General features: G+C 36.5%; 1 protein-coding gene across 8 annotated transcripts in view; it reads left to right on the top strand.

Moving 5' to 3' along the window:
- The window catches only part of LOC123540235 (uncharacterized), a 63856-nt gene that overhangs the window by 33020 nt on the left and 14683 nt on the right, over positions 1–16153 (top strand). For 5 of the 8 annotated variants that reach the window (XM_045325075.2, XM_045325079.2, XM_045325074.2 and 2 more), the window contains 2 exons: positions 1137–1244; positions 15879–15932. In XM_045325075.2, the coding sequence (XP_045181010.2) occupies positions 1137–1244; positions 15879–15932 (162 nt within the window). The remainder of the gene's footprint in view (positions 1–1136; positions 1245–15878; positions 15933–16153) is intronic. The other 3 variants (XM_045325081.2, XM_045325078.2, XM_045325080.2) reach the window with 2 other exon arrangements.

Genomic DNA, 16153 nt, shown 5'->3' with positions numbered 1-16153 from the left:
ACACTCTAGAGGTCACATTTTTGGCCCACTCTTAATGAAACTTGGTCAGAATGTTACCTTCAATAAAATCTTGGACGAATTTGATATTGGGTTATCTAGGGTCAAAAACCAGGTCACCAGATCAAATCAAAGGAAAAGCTTGTTAACACTCTAGAGGTCACAATTTGGGCCCAATCTTAATGAAACTTGGTCAGAATGTTACCCTCAGTAAAGTTTTGGATGAGTTCATTATTAGGTCATCTGGGGTCAAAAACTAGGTCACCAGGTCAAATCAAAGGAAAAGCTTGTTAACACTGTAGAGGCCAGATTTAAGGCTGTATCTTCATGAAACTTGGTCAGAATGTTAATCTTGATGATTTTAAGGTCCAGTTTGAATCTTGGTCATGTAGGATCAAAAACTAGGTCACCAGGTCATATCAAAGGAAAAGCTATTTTACACTGTAGAGGCCACATTTTATGACCATGTCTTAATGAAACTTAGTCAGAATGTTAAACTTCATGATCTGTATAATAAGTCAAGTTCAAATCTGGGTCAGATGGGGTCAAAAACTAGGTCACTAGGTCAAATCAAAGGAAAAGCTCGTTAACACTCTAGAGGCCACATTTATGACTGTATCTTCACGAAACTTAGAGTGTTAATCTTGGTGATCTTTAGGTCAAGTTCGAATCTGGGTCATGTCTGGTCAAAAACTAGGTCACTGGGTCAAAATCAAAGGAAAAGCTATTTAACACTTTAGAGGCCACATTTATGACCATATCTTAATGAAACTTGGTCAGAATGTTAATCTTGATAATCTTTAGGTCAATAGGTCAGGTGAGCAATACAGGGCCTTTATGGACCTCTTGTTACAAAATTATGCCCATTTTTTACTTTTGTATTCATTCAGTTGGCAAGGCTGTTGAATAGTCGAGCGTTGCTGTCCTCCGACAGCTCTTGTCTATAGATTTAATGTTTTCTTTACACACGAAATCAAATCTCAACAAACAAAAGAAAACAACTTCTGTTAGTTTTATCTTTAAAAATTAGAATCCATGAACCTTTGTCATTTTGAAATAGCAGCTTTAGTGGAATTAAATAAAGTATATTATTGTATATATGCAAGACAGTTTCATATTATTTTTTCTGTTGATTTCAGGTCATACAGTTCTATGTGACAACATTTTTCAGTTTTCTCACATGTCTGGCCATGGTCATACTTATGATGTGGTGTTATGTTGAGATACCAGTGATTGATTCGTCATTGGTATGTACCTTTTGTTTAATTGTCACATGTTAGGGAAATTTGGTGCCTTTTATCTAATATCTCGGTGAGGGAAATTGGTAACATTCATTTAACACCTTACTGAGGGAAATTTGGTATCTTTTTAGATCCGATTTTTCCAATAAGGAATGACCCTCTTGGATATTGTTGCTATGTCTCACAAGCTTTCTCCAAAATAGTGGATACATGTGATACAGCTGAGGTGGATACACGTGATACAGCTGAGGTCTCTATGGCTGAGTGGTTCTGGTCGTTGACTTCAGATCACTAACCCCTCACCAATGCAGGTTTGAGCCTGTCAGATCGTGTTATGTGAATCATTAGATGATTATACTCGGTAGCCTAGTGGTAGAGCATCTGCTTAGAGTGCAGGAGGTCGTGGGTTCGATCCCCGGCCGTGTCATACCAAAGACGTAAAAAATGGTACTAGCAGCTTCCTCGTTTAAGAGGGTAGTGCTAGGACTGGTCAGCCCGGTGTCAGTATAATGTGACTGTGTGGGGTATCATGTCTACGGCGTGATATTCCAGTGAGGCAGCACTATAAAGTTGGGCATTGTGCTCACTGCTACAAGTAGACACCGTCGTTTATATGACTGGAAAATTACTGAAAAAGATATTAAACCTGAACAAACACACACATTATTTCTGTAATGAAAAGTAATGAAGTAGAAATGTGAATACTAACGTCCTCATGTTTCAATTCTTGCGCATCTAAACTGAACTGTTATAAATCAAGGGACAAACCACTTGAAGGCCTCCGTCATTTATATGACTGAAAAATTGTTGAAAAAGACGTTAAACCCGAACACACACATACGCACACTTGAAGGCCTGGATTATTTGTTAATCATCAAAGAAAATTATGACACAGGTTTGTCATTGCAAAGAGGGATATGTCTATAAAAAGATTATACCCACTATTGAAATACATTATCTTCTCTTTTAAATTGACTGAATACTACCTGCTAATTAAGAAATAATTTATAGCAAAACAGTGCTTTATCACTATTTATACACGATGAGCGGTTATACATCGGGCATAATAATTTCACGAGGGCGCAGCCCGAATGAAATTATTTCCAACGACATAAAACCGCCCGAGTGTATAAATAGTGATAAAGCACTGTTTTGCTATAAATTATTTCGATTCTAATATGTTCTTTACTGTAAAATGTACATCAAATATGATGGAACTGTTTCTTCGCGCAAGCATGGCGCCAATAGTAGGTATTGTTAAAACACGCCAGGACCGGAAACAGTAATAGGTCTTGCGGCAGAATTCAGTTCAAGTGAAAATTATTGCGAATTATTCAGCAAAGCGAATAACTACTTCAGTATGTGTATAAATTGATCAAAACATTTGTGCAATGTGACATTTCGTTTCAAACATGTTATTAAGTAAAATATTTCATGAAATTTAAAAGCGCTATTTCTTGATGCGTACATGGCGCTAAATATCACGTTGGAATTGGTAGCCATATTAGAATTGTAAATTTGGTATGTTTGTGATATGCTGGTTTTCCTCAACTGATTATGATTCAAAAGTTCATTGATTTCTTTATTTGTGAATAAGTGCCAGTATATAATTTAAATGAGTAACATAGTATTTTATTTCAATTTGTTGTATATTCCTGGAGACTCGACTGTTATTGTTCGCTACCACATCATAAAGTGTAGAAATTTCCACAATCTAAGCGTGTTACTGCAGAAGAAATCTGCAGCAGTGGTTATCTGTAATGAAATGTCATTGGGTTTGAAAAAGTTGAATAAGTGTGAGTGGGTACATTAATTTTGTTGTAGTGCCACCAGCTGTGAATAACAAAAAGTAGCAGATTGATTTCACATTAGTGCTAAGTAGGGGATGCCTGTTAAGTTGTAATTGATTATACATATTTTCAGTGAAAAGGAGTAACAAATCTGTTGCTTTTAAGATTTTTTTTCTTTGCTATTCAAAGAATAAGTAGAGCTATTGGACTTACCTGTGTATTGGCATGCATGCGGGCTTCCAGATTTGGTTATTATACCCCCACCAAACATGTTTGAGGGGGGTATATAGGAGTCAGTTTTGTCACGTCCCGTCGCGTCGCGTCCTGTCCCGTCGCGCCCCGAATCTATTATCTCAGTTATTACCAAATGGATTTGATTCAAACTTAAAATATATGTTCTACCTTATCACCCACATCATGTGACACAAGGTGCATAACTCTTGACACCAAGTTTTCATGAATTATGTTCCCTTTTACTTAGAATTTAAGGTTAATTTTGTTGTATTTTCACTATATCTCACTTATTACTATATGGATTTGATTCAAACTTAAAATAGATGTTCCACCTCATCACCCACATCATGTGACACAAGGTGCATAACTCTGACACCATTTTTAGCTCACCTGTCACAAAGTGACAAGGTGAGCTTTTGTGATCGCGCGGTGTCCGTCGTCCGTCCGTGCGTCAGTGCGTCCGTGAGTCCGTGCGTCCGTAAACTTTTGCTTGTGACCACTCTTGAGGTCACATTTTTCATGGGATCTTTATGAAAGGTGGTCAGAATGTTCATCTTGATAGAATCTGGTCAAGTTCGAAACTGGTCTCGTGCCCTTCAAAAACTAGGTCAGTAGGTCTAAAAAATAGAAAAACCTTGTACCTCTCTAGAGGCCATATATTTCACAAGATCTTCATGAAAATTGTCAGAATGTTCACCTTGATGATATCTAGGTCAAGTTCGAAACTGGGTCACGTGCCTTCAAAAACTAGGTCAGTAGGTCAAATAATAGAAAAACCTTGTGACCCTCTCTAAAGGCCATATTTTTCATGGATCTGTATGAAAGTTGGTCTGAATGTTCACCTTGATGATATCTAGGTCAAGTTCGAAACTGGGTCACGTGCTGTCAAAAACTAGTCATGTAGGTCTAAAAATAGAAAAACCTTGTGACCTCTCTAGAGGCCATATATTTCAACGAGATCTTCATGAAAATTGGTCAGAATGTTTACCTTGATGATACTAGGTCAAGGTCGAAACTGGTCACGTGCCTTTAAAAACTAGGTCAGTATGTCTAAAAATAGAAAAACCTGTGACCTCTCTAGAGGCCATATATTTCACAAGATCTTCATGAAAATTGGTCAGAATGTTCACCTTGATGATATCTAGGTCATGTTTGAAACTGGGTCACCTGTCGTCAAAAACTAGGTCAGTAGGTCTAAAAAAAGAAAAAGCTTGTGACCTCTCTAGAGGCCATATATTTCACAAGATCTTCATGAAAATTGGTCAGAACGTTTACTTTGATGATATCTAGGTCAAGTTCGAAACTGGATCACGTGCCTTCAAAAACTAGGTCAGTAGGTCTAAAAATAGAAAAAGCTTGTGACCTCTCTAGAGGCCATATATTTCACAAGATCTTCATGAAAATTGGTCAGAACGTTCACCTTGATGATATCTAGGTCAAGTTCGAAACTGGGTCACGTGCCATCAAAAACTAGGTCAGTAGGTCAAATAATAGAAAAACCTTGTGACCTCTCTAAAGGCCATATTTTTCATGGGATCTCTATGAAAGTTGGTCTGAATGTTCATCTTGATGATATCTAGGTCAAGTTCGAAACTGGGTCACGTGCGGTCAAAAACTAGGTCAGTAGGTCTAAAAATAGAAAAACCTTGTGACCTCTCTAGAGGCCATATATTTCATGAGATCTTCATGAAAATTGGTCAGAATGTTCACCTTGATGATATCTAGGTCAAGTTAGAAAGTGGGTCACATGCCTTCAAAAACTAGGTCAATAGGTCAAATAACAGAAAAACCTTGTGACCTCTCTAGAGGCCATATTTTCATGGGATCGTATAAAGTTGGTCTGAATGTTCATCTTGATGATATCTAGGTCATGTTCGAAAGTGGGTCACGTCCATCAAAAACTAGTCAGTAGGTCAAATAATAGAAAAACCTGTGACCTCTCTAAAGGCCATATTTTTCATGGGATCTGTATGAAAGTTGGTCTGAATGTTCATATTGATGATATCTAGGTCAAGTTTGAAACAGGGTCATGTGCGGTCAAAAACTAGGTCAGTAGGTCTAAAACTAGAAAAACCTTGTGACCTCTCTAGAAGCCATACTTTTGAATGGATCACCATAAAAATTGGTCAGAATGTTCACCTTGATGATATCTAGATCAAGTTTGAAACTGGGTCACATGCCATAAAAAACTAGGTCAGTAGGTCAAATAATAAAAAAAACCTTGTGACCTCTCTAGAGGCCATACTTTTCATGGGATCTGTATGAAAATTGGTCTGAATGTTCATCTTGACGATATCTAGGTCAAGTTTGAAACTGGGTCAACTGCGGTCAAAAACTAGGTCAGTAGGTCTAAAATTATTAAAATCTTTTGACCTCTCTAGAGGCCATATTTTTCAATGGATCTTCATGAAAATTAATCTGAATGTTCACCTTGATGATATCTAGGTCAAATTGGAAACTGGGTCACGTGCGGTCAAAAGCTAGGCCAGTAGGTATAAAAAAAGAAAAACCTTGTGACCTCTCTAGAGGCCATACTTTTCATGAGATTTTCATGAAAATTAGTGAGAATGTTCACCTTGATGATATCTAGGTAAAGTTCAAAACAGGGTCACGTACCTTCGAAAACTAGATCAATAGGTCAAATAATAGAAAAACCTTGTGACCTCTCTAGAGACCATATTTTTCAATGGATCTTCATGAAAATTGGTCAGAATTTTTATCTTGATAATATCTAGGTAAAGTTCAAAACTGGGTCACATGAGCTCAAAAACTAGGTCACTATGTCAAATAATAGAAAAAACGACGTCATACTCAAAACTGGGTCATGTGGGAAGAGGTGAGCGATTCAGGACCATCATGGTCCTCTTGTTTTATGAATTATGCCCCTTTTTACTTAGAATTTAAGGTTGATTTTGATGTATTTTCACTATATCTCAGTTACTACTGAATGGATTTGATTCAAACTTAAAATAGATGTTCCACCTCATCACCCACAATCATGTGACACAAGGTGCATAACTCTGACACCAAGTTTTCATGAATTATGTCCCCTTTTTAAACTTAGAATTTAAGTTAATTTTGTTGTATTTTCACTATATCTCAGTTATTACTAAATGGATTTGATTCAAACCTAAAATAGTTGTTCCACCTCATCACCCAGATGATGTGACATAAGGTGCTTAACTCTGACATAAATTTTTTATGAATTATGTCCCCTTTTACTTTAAATTTAAGGTTGATTTTGATGTATTTTCACTATATCTCAATTATTACAAAATGGATTTGATTCAAACTTAAAATAGATGTTCCACCTCATCACCCACATCATGTGACACAAGGTGCATAACTCTGACACCAATTTTTCATGAATTGTGTCCCCTTTTACCTAGAATTTAAAGTTAATTTTGATGTATTTTCACTATATCTCATTCTGATTGGCTTAGAGCCAAAGGGAAGTAACCTTTTTTTTAACTTTTGTACTTAGTTTCTTCCCCTTAAATTCCAGGAATTGGTCTATTTTTAGAAATCCTATTTTTAGATTTTTAATATTTTAGGTATTTTTCTAACTTTTTTATTATAAGTCCTATGTAAAAAGTAAAAACATTTTTCTGTGGTAACATGGGTTCGTAAGACAGTTTCTTGTATTCACTTTTAGTGTATCTCTAATATTAGAGATTTAATATATTTACTAGTATTACTATACTAGTATTATACTAGTATTACTTATATGTGGAAGCCCAGGATGAAGTACTCCGAAGTATTTTTAAGATTCCTTATGGTTGCCATTCTTCTGTGACAAGACCGTATGGTTGGGGTATGAGTCACTCCTGTGACAGTTCTAGTTATAATAAGTTTTTGTATGTAAGCTGGTATCTCAGTAACCACTTTTTGGAATGAATTGAAACTTCACACACTTATTCACTGTGATTAACTGATTTACATTGCATAGGTTCCATAACTCTGTGTTGCTTTTTCACGAAATTATGCCCTTTTTTCAACTTAGAAATTTTTGGTTAAGTTTTTGTATGTAAGCTGGTATCTCAATACCCACTTATGGGAATAGATTGAAACTTCACACACTTGTTCACTGTCATGATCTGACATGCAGTGCTCAAGTTCCATAATTCTATTTTGCATTTTCACAAAATTATGCCTCTTTTTCAACTTGTCCACTGTCATGAGTTGATATGCATTGTGCAGGTTTCATAACCCTGTTTTACTTCTTTACAAAATTATGCCCCTTTTCTGACTTCTATATTCATTCAGTTGACAAGGCTGTTGAATAGTCAAGCATTGCTGTCCTCCAATAGCTCTTGTTTAAGATACAACTCATTTAGTAAGATCATTGCTGAATAAACAGGCCATACAAAAATGACTTTTAAATGGCAGTATTTCAGATTGTTAAAAAACAAAAACTTTTCTTTGGATGTGGAAAATGGAGTACATTAATTGTATTCATGATTTAACATCGCCTGTAAATCTATCTGATAGTTAAAAGATGCAAATAATTTATTCTTTTAATTTATTCTATATAAATCTGGTATAATGATAATAATAATAATAATAATAATAATAATATTCTTGTAGAAAACCATAGCCAAATGGAGATGAATACTTAGGACTGCTGCACCATCTGGCTTATTGAATAAGACAAAAAAAAAGAAATGAATTACTTATTCAGCGTTATATCTGAGTGTGGCTGAAACTTTTTACATAAAAGGCTTTACAAGACTTAAATGAAAGTGGGGGGAGACATATTGTTTTTGCCCTGTCCGTCCGTCACACTTCATTTCCAATCAATAACTGGAGAACTATTTGACCTAGAACCTTCAGTCTCCATAGGGTGACAGGGCTTATGGAGTAGATGACTAATGTCACTCCATCAAAGTTCAAGGTCACAGGGGCCTGAACATGGAAAACCATTTCCGATCAATAACTCGAGAACCACTTTACCCAGAATGTTGAAACTTCATAGGATGATTGGTCATGCAGAGTAGATGACACTTATTGATTTTGGGGTCACTCTAGTAAAGGTCAAGGTCACAGGGGCCTGAACATGGAAAACCATTTCCGATCAATAACTCGAGAACCACTTGACCCAGAATGTTGAAACTTCATAGGATGATTGGTCATGCAGAGTAGATAACCCTTATTGATTTTGGGATCACTCTATTAAAGTTCAAGGTCACAGGGGCCTGAACGTGGAAAACCATTTGCAATCAATAACTCGAGAACCACTTGACCCAGAATGTTGAAACTTCATAGGATGATTGGACATGCAGAGTAGATGACACTTATTGATTTTGGGTTCACTCTAATAAAGGTCAAGGTCACAGGGGCCGGAACATGGAAAACCATTTCCAATCAATAACTTGAGAACCACTTGACCCAGAATGTTATAACGTCATAGAATGATTAGACATGCAGAGTAGATGACCCCTAGTGATTTTAGGGTCACTCGATCAAAGGTCAAGGTCACAGGGACCTGCACATGGAAAACCATTTCCAATTTGTAAGTTAATAGTGTTATTTCTAGAGCTCAAAAGGGCAGGGTGCTGTCAAAAAGGGACAGGGGGCTGCAAAAAAGGAGCAGGGTGCTGTTTTTAATAGGAAAGTTACCGTAGTTGCGTTTCCTGATGTTCATAATTATGTATTCATAACATTTATGATTATTGCACAATTATCAAAGAATAAAGTGGTAAATAATATCTTCCCTGAAAACCAGTAACAGAGTTTACAAATGGGTTTTTACATTACTTTGTACTTCTTGTCATAACATTCAAGGCTTTTTCTTAAAAATGTCACAAAGAATGTCAACTTATTCATGTGAATATGAAATAGGAGGCCTTTATATGTATATGAGCTTGAAACCATGCAACATGTTACAACATAATGAAAAGGTCTATTTCAGGTCACATTGTAAACTGATATTTATCAAAATTCATTTTATAATGATTAGGTCTTTTGTCAGTATTTCATTAACAGAAAAGTGCTATAAAACTCTGTAAAAACATATATCCAAAATGAACTACCCGAATACTGGTACACATTCGGAATGTCGTCTGAAAGTGTTTTTTACTTGGTTTACTAAATGATGCATTAGGGTAAACCAGAGATAGTTCCTTAAATTTTGATGTTACTTATCATAAAAATATGCCTGTTGTCAGCTTTTTTGAAGGAATTATGGAAAAATTGCATATGACATCGGGTGTAATTAGAATTGTGAAAGGACATTCTAAACCTTTTTTTACTTTTGAAATTCAAATTTGTGCATTTTCCAGTTGAAATTACGGTAAGATCAGACTGCATCGATATACACTTATCATTATATTAAACAATGGCTTAATTTAAGGCTTGCATTAAGAAATCATACAGGGGGCTTTTCACGTGCTTGGTAGTCAGCTGGCTGCTTTCGGACAGTTCATTAATTGGCGCCATTTTGACAGTACAAAGGATCAGTACTCTGTATGGATTAATTTTAACACTTCATTGATTCTCATCGACTGTGTGCACTCGCCGTGACATAATTTGCTGATTAAAAAATCGGCGAGGCATGTCTGCAGGATAAAGGGCGGGATTTAGCAGAAGATCAAAGGCAGGAGGGCCCATTTTAAGGGCAGCGTGGCAGCAGTTAAAAAGGGCAGGGCGGGGCGCCCCGCTGCGACGCTCTAGAAATAACACTACTTAAGAACCACTAGGCCCAGAATGTTGAAACTTAGTGGGATGATTGGACATGCCAAGTATATGATCCCTATTGCAGCCAACCATCAGTGTCTCTTTGACTTTTGCTCCTGTCCCCTATTGACTTCTTACCTATACACCTATGCATTTGGGGAGACATGCCGTTTTCTACAAAAGAATCTTCTAGTTTCCTTTCCTTGTTTGCAACGCCATATGTAAATCATGAGACACCTGTCAAATCAAACTAATAAATGAACATTCTGAATGGGTTTTCACAATTTTGTGTCACATGTGTGCTCTTTTATTTCTAATTGGTCACTGTCAGATTTACATTAACACTTATCATGCTGGACATGATTGATTCTGCCTTTGCAACCAGTGAGCAGTCTGATCATGATCTGCACTGTTCACCATTCAGTCAGTTTCTTTTTGGTATGCACCCCTTTAAACAGTTAATGGTACTGTCCAAATTGAAAGATGGACGAGTTTATTATAGAAATTTAGCAGGGTAAGGGTTAAATGTAAAGCAGGTCTGTTTTTTTACACATGGCCATGAAGAGAACCTTAAAGAATACGGTTTTTAATTAGAACTTTACAATGTACATGTCAAGTACTTAGTGACAGAAAGCTTGTGAGACACAATAGTGCCTTTGCATAGTGCCTTTGCAACAACAATAATGCATTATCTCATTGGCCAATGTTGTTGGTTTGATTGACAGGTTGGATCTATGCATTATGACAGTGAGGGTTATTTGGTACCTTTCATGTAATTATACCCCCACCAAACGTGTTTGAGGGGGGTATATAAGAGTCAGTTTTGTCGCGTCCCGTCCCGTCCCGTCGCGTCCCGAAATCTATTATCTCAGTTATTACCAAATGGATTTGATTCAAACTTAAAATACATGTTCCACCTTATCACCCACATCATGTGACACAAGGTGCATAACTCTTGACACCAAGTTTTCATGAATTATGTCCCCTTTTACTTAGAATTTAAGGTTAATTTTGTTGTATTTTCACTATATCTCAGTTATTACTAAATGGATTTGATTCAAACTTAAAATAGATGTTCCCCCTCATCACCTACATCATGTGACACAAGGTGCATAACTCTGACACCATTTTTTTATGAATTATGCCCCTTTTTACTTAGAATTTAAGGTTGATTTTGATGTATTTTCACTATATCTCAGTTACTGCTGAATGGATTTGATTCAAACTTAAAATAGATGTTCCACCTTATCACTCACATCATGTGCCCACATCATGTGACACAAGGTGCATAACTCTGACATAAATTTTTTTATGAATTATGTCCCCTTTTACTTCAAATTTAAGGTTGATTTTGATGTATTTTCACTATATCTCAATTATTACAAAATGGATTTGATTCAAACTTAAGATGGATGTTCCACCTCATCACCCACATCATGTGACACAAGGTGCATAACTCTGACACTAATTTTTCATGAATTATGCCCCTTTTTACTTAGAATTTAAAGTTAATTTTGATGTATTTTCACTATATCTCAGTTACTACTGAATGGATTTGATTCAAACTTAAAATAGATGTTCCACCTCATCACCCACGTCATGTGACACAAGGTGCATAACTCTGACACTAATTTTTCTTGAATTGTGTCCCCTTTTACCTAGAATTTAAGGTTAATTTTGATGTATTTTCACTATATCTCATTCTGATCGGCTTAGAGCCAAAGGGAAGTAACCTTTTTTTAACTTTTGTACTGAGTTTCTTCCCCTTAAATTCCAGGAATTAGTCTATTTTTAGAAATCCTATTTTTAGATTTTCAATATTTTAGGTATTTTTCTAACTTTTTTATTATAAGTCCTATGAAAAAAGTAAAAACATTTTTCTGTGGTAACATGGGCCGGTAAGACACTTTTTTTATTCACTTTTAGTGTATCTCTAATATTAGAGATTTAATATATTTACTAGTATTACTATACTAGTATTATACTAGTATTACTTATATGTGGAAGCCCAGGATGAAGTACTCCAAAGTATTTTTAAGATTTCTTATGGTTGCCATTCTTCTGTGACAAGACCGTATGGTGGGGGTATGAGTCACTCCTGTGACAGTTCTAGTTATCACAAGTGGGGGAAATTTAGCACCTTTCATGATGGTAATTTAGAACCTTTTATTTAATTATCACAGTGAAGGAAATGCGGCACCTGTTATTACCTCACTCTGAGCTTTAATGAGATAAGTCATCATCCAATGTCTGTCGTCTGTCTGTCAACACTTTTCTTCAAACAAACTTCTGTAACTATTGTAGAAACAGAATCAAATGATGCTGTTTCAACAAAAAACATGGCTGCTAGCTACATTTCCCTATATGTATATATGTAGTTGAAACTGTTTGATATTGTCTCTTAGTATTAGTATGTCATCATTCCACCAATGTCTTACCCCCAAACCCTACCCCCCACCACCTCCAACACATATATACATTACCTGCCCGTATGTATTTAGCAGAAATGGCAGTCAGTTTACCCAATTAGTTTGACAGTATTCTGTACAGTAAACATCTTCTCTGTACTACAAATAAACTCAACAAGTAGATACATTTCGCCCTGTAGCAATGCACCCTGGCTACAAGAGGCCATTTATTTAAGAAATGAAATGATTTATTTCGTTGTTCATGTGAAATGAATGACAGAATATGATCGGCAACTCCATGAATCATGCTAGTGATTCATGTTTAATTTGCCGATCCTATTCTGTCATTCATTTCGCATGAACATCGATAAAAATAGTTTCATTTCTTATATTTACATTATATTTCCTTTCCATTTGTAAACAAGATAATATTATAAATTGCACATATTTTATGGCATTTAACGTTAAAATCAGCTTCCAGGCCATTCTGTGCACCAGACAGAACAACTGCGACGTCATCTATGAACGTTCTCCCTGATTATACGCGGACGTCGTCAAAACAGCAGCCGGTTATCACTAAGCAGTGGTGACGTAACTTTCGCACCTTTCCTTTTGCTGTTCATACGAAATGAACGTCATAATTTTAAATGGAAAAGAAAAGGGCGAATGTAGATATTACGATATGCATTATATGAATACGGTATGTCAAAACAATTACACAATTACACTATAACTTTTGCACCAAATGTGACAACATTTTTTATTATGGCTCTCTTAATTTTCCACCTCACCGGAAAACACAACGTCCAGGAAAACCCCAGAGAATTTAGCTCTGAAAACCTGTGTCCAAAAAAAACAAACAAGTTCAGTGCCTTCCTCAGTAGTGTGTGTGGACTTCACACAAATATAATAGTATTTAGAAATGTTAATATGCAGTTTTAAACCGATTCTTACATGTGAATATTGATATCTAGAGATAATATATCACAGTTTGATGAAATTTTAATCTCACAATTTTAAACATTTGAAAACTTAATGTGCGTAATCTACTATTGAGGTGCATGCTAGAACTGACCAATTTTACATTGATATATCACATACCCGATTCAACTAAATATGTCTCCTGGGGAGACATATTGTTTTTGCCCTGTCCGTCCGTCTGTCCTTCCGTCCGTCCGTCTGTCCGTACGTCAGACTTCATTTCCGAGCAATAACTGGAGAACCATTTGACCTAGAATCTTCAAACTTCATAGGGTTGTAGGGCTGCTGGAGTAGACGACCCCTATTGTTTTTGGGGTCACTCCGTCAAAGATCAAGGTCACAGGGGCCTGAACATTGAAAACCATTTCCGATCAATAAAAAAGAGAACCACTTGACCCAGAATGTTGAAACTTCATAGGATGATTGGTCATGAAGAGTAGATGACCCCTATTGATTTTGGGGTCACTCCGTCAAAGGTCAAGGTCACAGGGGCCTGAACATTGAAAACCATTTCCGATCAATAACTAGAGAACCACTTGACCCAGAATGTTGAAACTTCATATGATGATTGATCATGAAGAGTAGATGACCCCTATTGATTTTGGGGTCACTCCGTCAAAGGTCAAGGTCACAGGGGCCTGAACATGGAAAACCAGTTCCGATCAATAACTTGAGAACCACTTGACCCAGAATGTTGAAACTTCATAGGATGATTGTACATGCAAAGTAGATGACCCCTATCGATTTTGGGGTCACTCCATTAAAGGTCAAGGTCACAGGGGCCTGAACATTGAAAACCATTTCCGGTCAGTAACTTGAGAACCACTTGACCCAGAATGTTGAAACTTCATAGGATGATTGGTCATGCAGAGTAGATGACCCCTTATGATTTTGGGGTCACTCTGTGAAAGGTCAAGGTCACAGGCCTGAACATTGAAAACCATTTCCAGTCAGTAACTTGAGAACCACTTGACCCAGAATGATGAAACTTCATAGGATGATTGGTCATGCAGAGTAGATGACCCCTAACGATTTTAGGGTCACTCTGTTAAAGGTCAAGGCCACAGGGGCCTGAACATGGAAAACCATTTCCAATCAATAACTTAAGAACCTTTCAACCCAGAATGTTGAAACTTCATAGGATGATTGTTCATGCAGAGTAAATGACCCCTATTGTTTTTGGGGTCACTCCGTTAAAGGTCAAGATCACAGGGGCCTGAACATTGGTAACCAGTTCTGATCAATAACTAGAGAACCACTTGACCCAGAAAGTTGAAACTACATAGGATGATTGAACATGCAGAGTAGATGACCCCTATTGATTTTGGGGTCAGTCTATTAAAGGTCAAGGTCACAGTGGCCTGTTCATGTAAAATCATTTTTTGGAAATAACTTGAGAACCACTTGACCTACAATGTTGAAACTTAATAGGATGGTTGGACGTACAGAGTAGATGACCCCTATTTATTTTGAGGTCACTTGATCAAAGGTCAAGGTCACAGGAGCCTGAACAGTGACTTGAGAACCACTAGGCCAAGAGTGTTGAAATTTAGCGGGATGACTGGACATACCAAGTAGATGATCCCTATTGCAGCCAACCATCAGTGTCTCTTTGACTTTCGCTCCTGACCCCTATTGACTTCTTGCCTATAGGACTTTGCATTGGGGGAGACATGGGCTTTTTTACAAAAGCATTTTCTAGTTTCTATTAGACGAATTTTAGACTAAACAATGGACCATTGGCTACTTTTTCGATACCTCTTACTTAAGCAGTTTAATGAACTGAAACTTGAAGACACAATTTTTCTGCTATACTACCTAACGTGGCAAAGTTAAAAATGTTCCCCACAAGTAATCACATGACCATTCTGTCAGATTGTTCCAGAAAACATTCATTTGCACCAGCAATGTTTCTTTATAGTTCAATAAACTATACTACATAGAAAATAGAATAAATAGCTGTAACTTCTTAGAGAGATGTAGTTAATCTTTTTGTTCTATAATTTGTTCTGTACTTGTTTTGCTCTAAGGGCAGTTTGGATAAAACATTTTGCACTTTAAACCTTCAGCCTGCTGTTGGCAAGGGATTCTGCCTTTGCTGCCAGTGTAGACCAAGACGAGCAGTGCATCATGGTCTGCGCTGTTTGCTGTTCAGTCAGTAAATGTTCAGTGAACATCCCTTCGTATAATAAATTGCACTGAGCTAATTGAATGATAGACCAGTTCATTTTAGAAATTTAGCAGGGTTAAGGTTAATTATCCTGTAAACGTTTCAATAGTTAACACCAGATGCAAGCCTCTGACATTAATTTTTGTAAACATTAAAAATGGATAGACAGTGGCAAAAACAGCTAGTCTTGTTTTAAGTAGGTACAATTTACTTAATCCAGGGTCGCATTTATAGACGTGTACTAGGTCAGCAATTATAACTTAATTATGAAGACTAGATACTAGTTTACAAATGCAAAACATATAACCTTCTGTGACCTGCTAAGTTGAGATTGGTGGATTTCATTGAATGTAAATACATTTTCATACATTTTTTTTTTCAGTGCAATGAAATGTATCATTTCCCAAAAGAAGATTGTGTGGATATTCTGTATAAGGTAAAACATTACACTCAGCATTAGTGAAATCAGGGGACTTCAGTGAAAATGGTTACGACTTTGAATCAATCTCTTTTTACAGCAGAGCTTGAATCTCGCTTAGGGTATCAAAGTCTTATGTTAGAAAAGCAGTAAACTGACTTGTTAAAATAAATGTTGCTACCCAAGTGCATGCCTTTTCCTGAATTAAGTTATGGAAGGGCACATAATGTCTTCCTTTA

Source organism: Mercenaria mercenaria, chromosome 16, assembly GCF_021730395.1.
Source record: "Mercenaria mercenaria strain notata chromosome 16, MADL_Memer_1, whole genome shotgun sequence".
Taxonomy (NCBI): domain Eukaryota; kingdom Metazoa; phylum Mollusca; class Bivalvia; order Venerida; family Veneridae; genus Mercenaria; species Mercenaria mercenaria.
The sequence above is the reverse complement of the archived record's forward strand: the minus strand, read 5'-3'. Positions and strand labels throughout refer to the sequence as shown.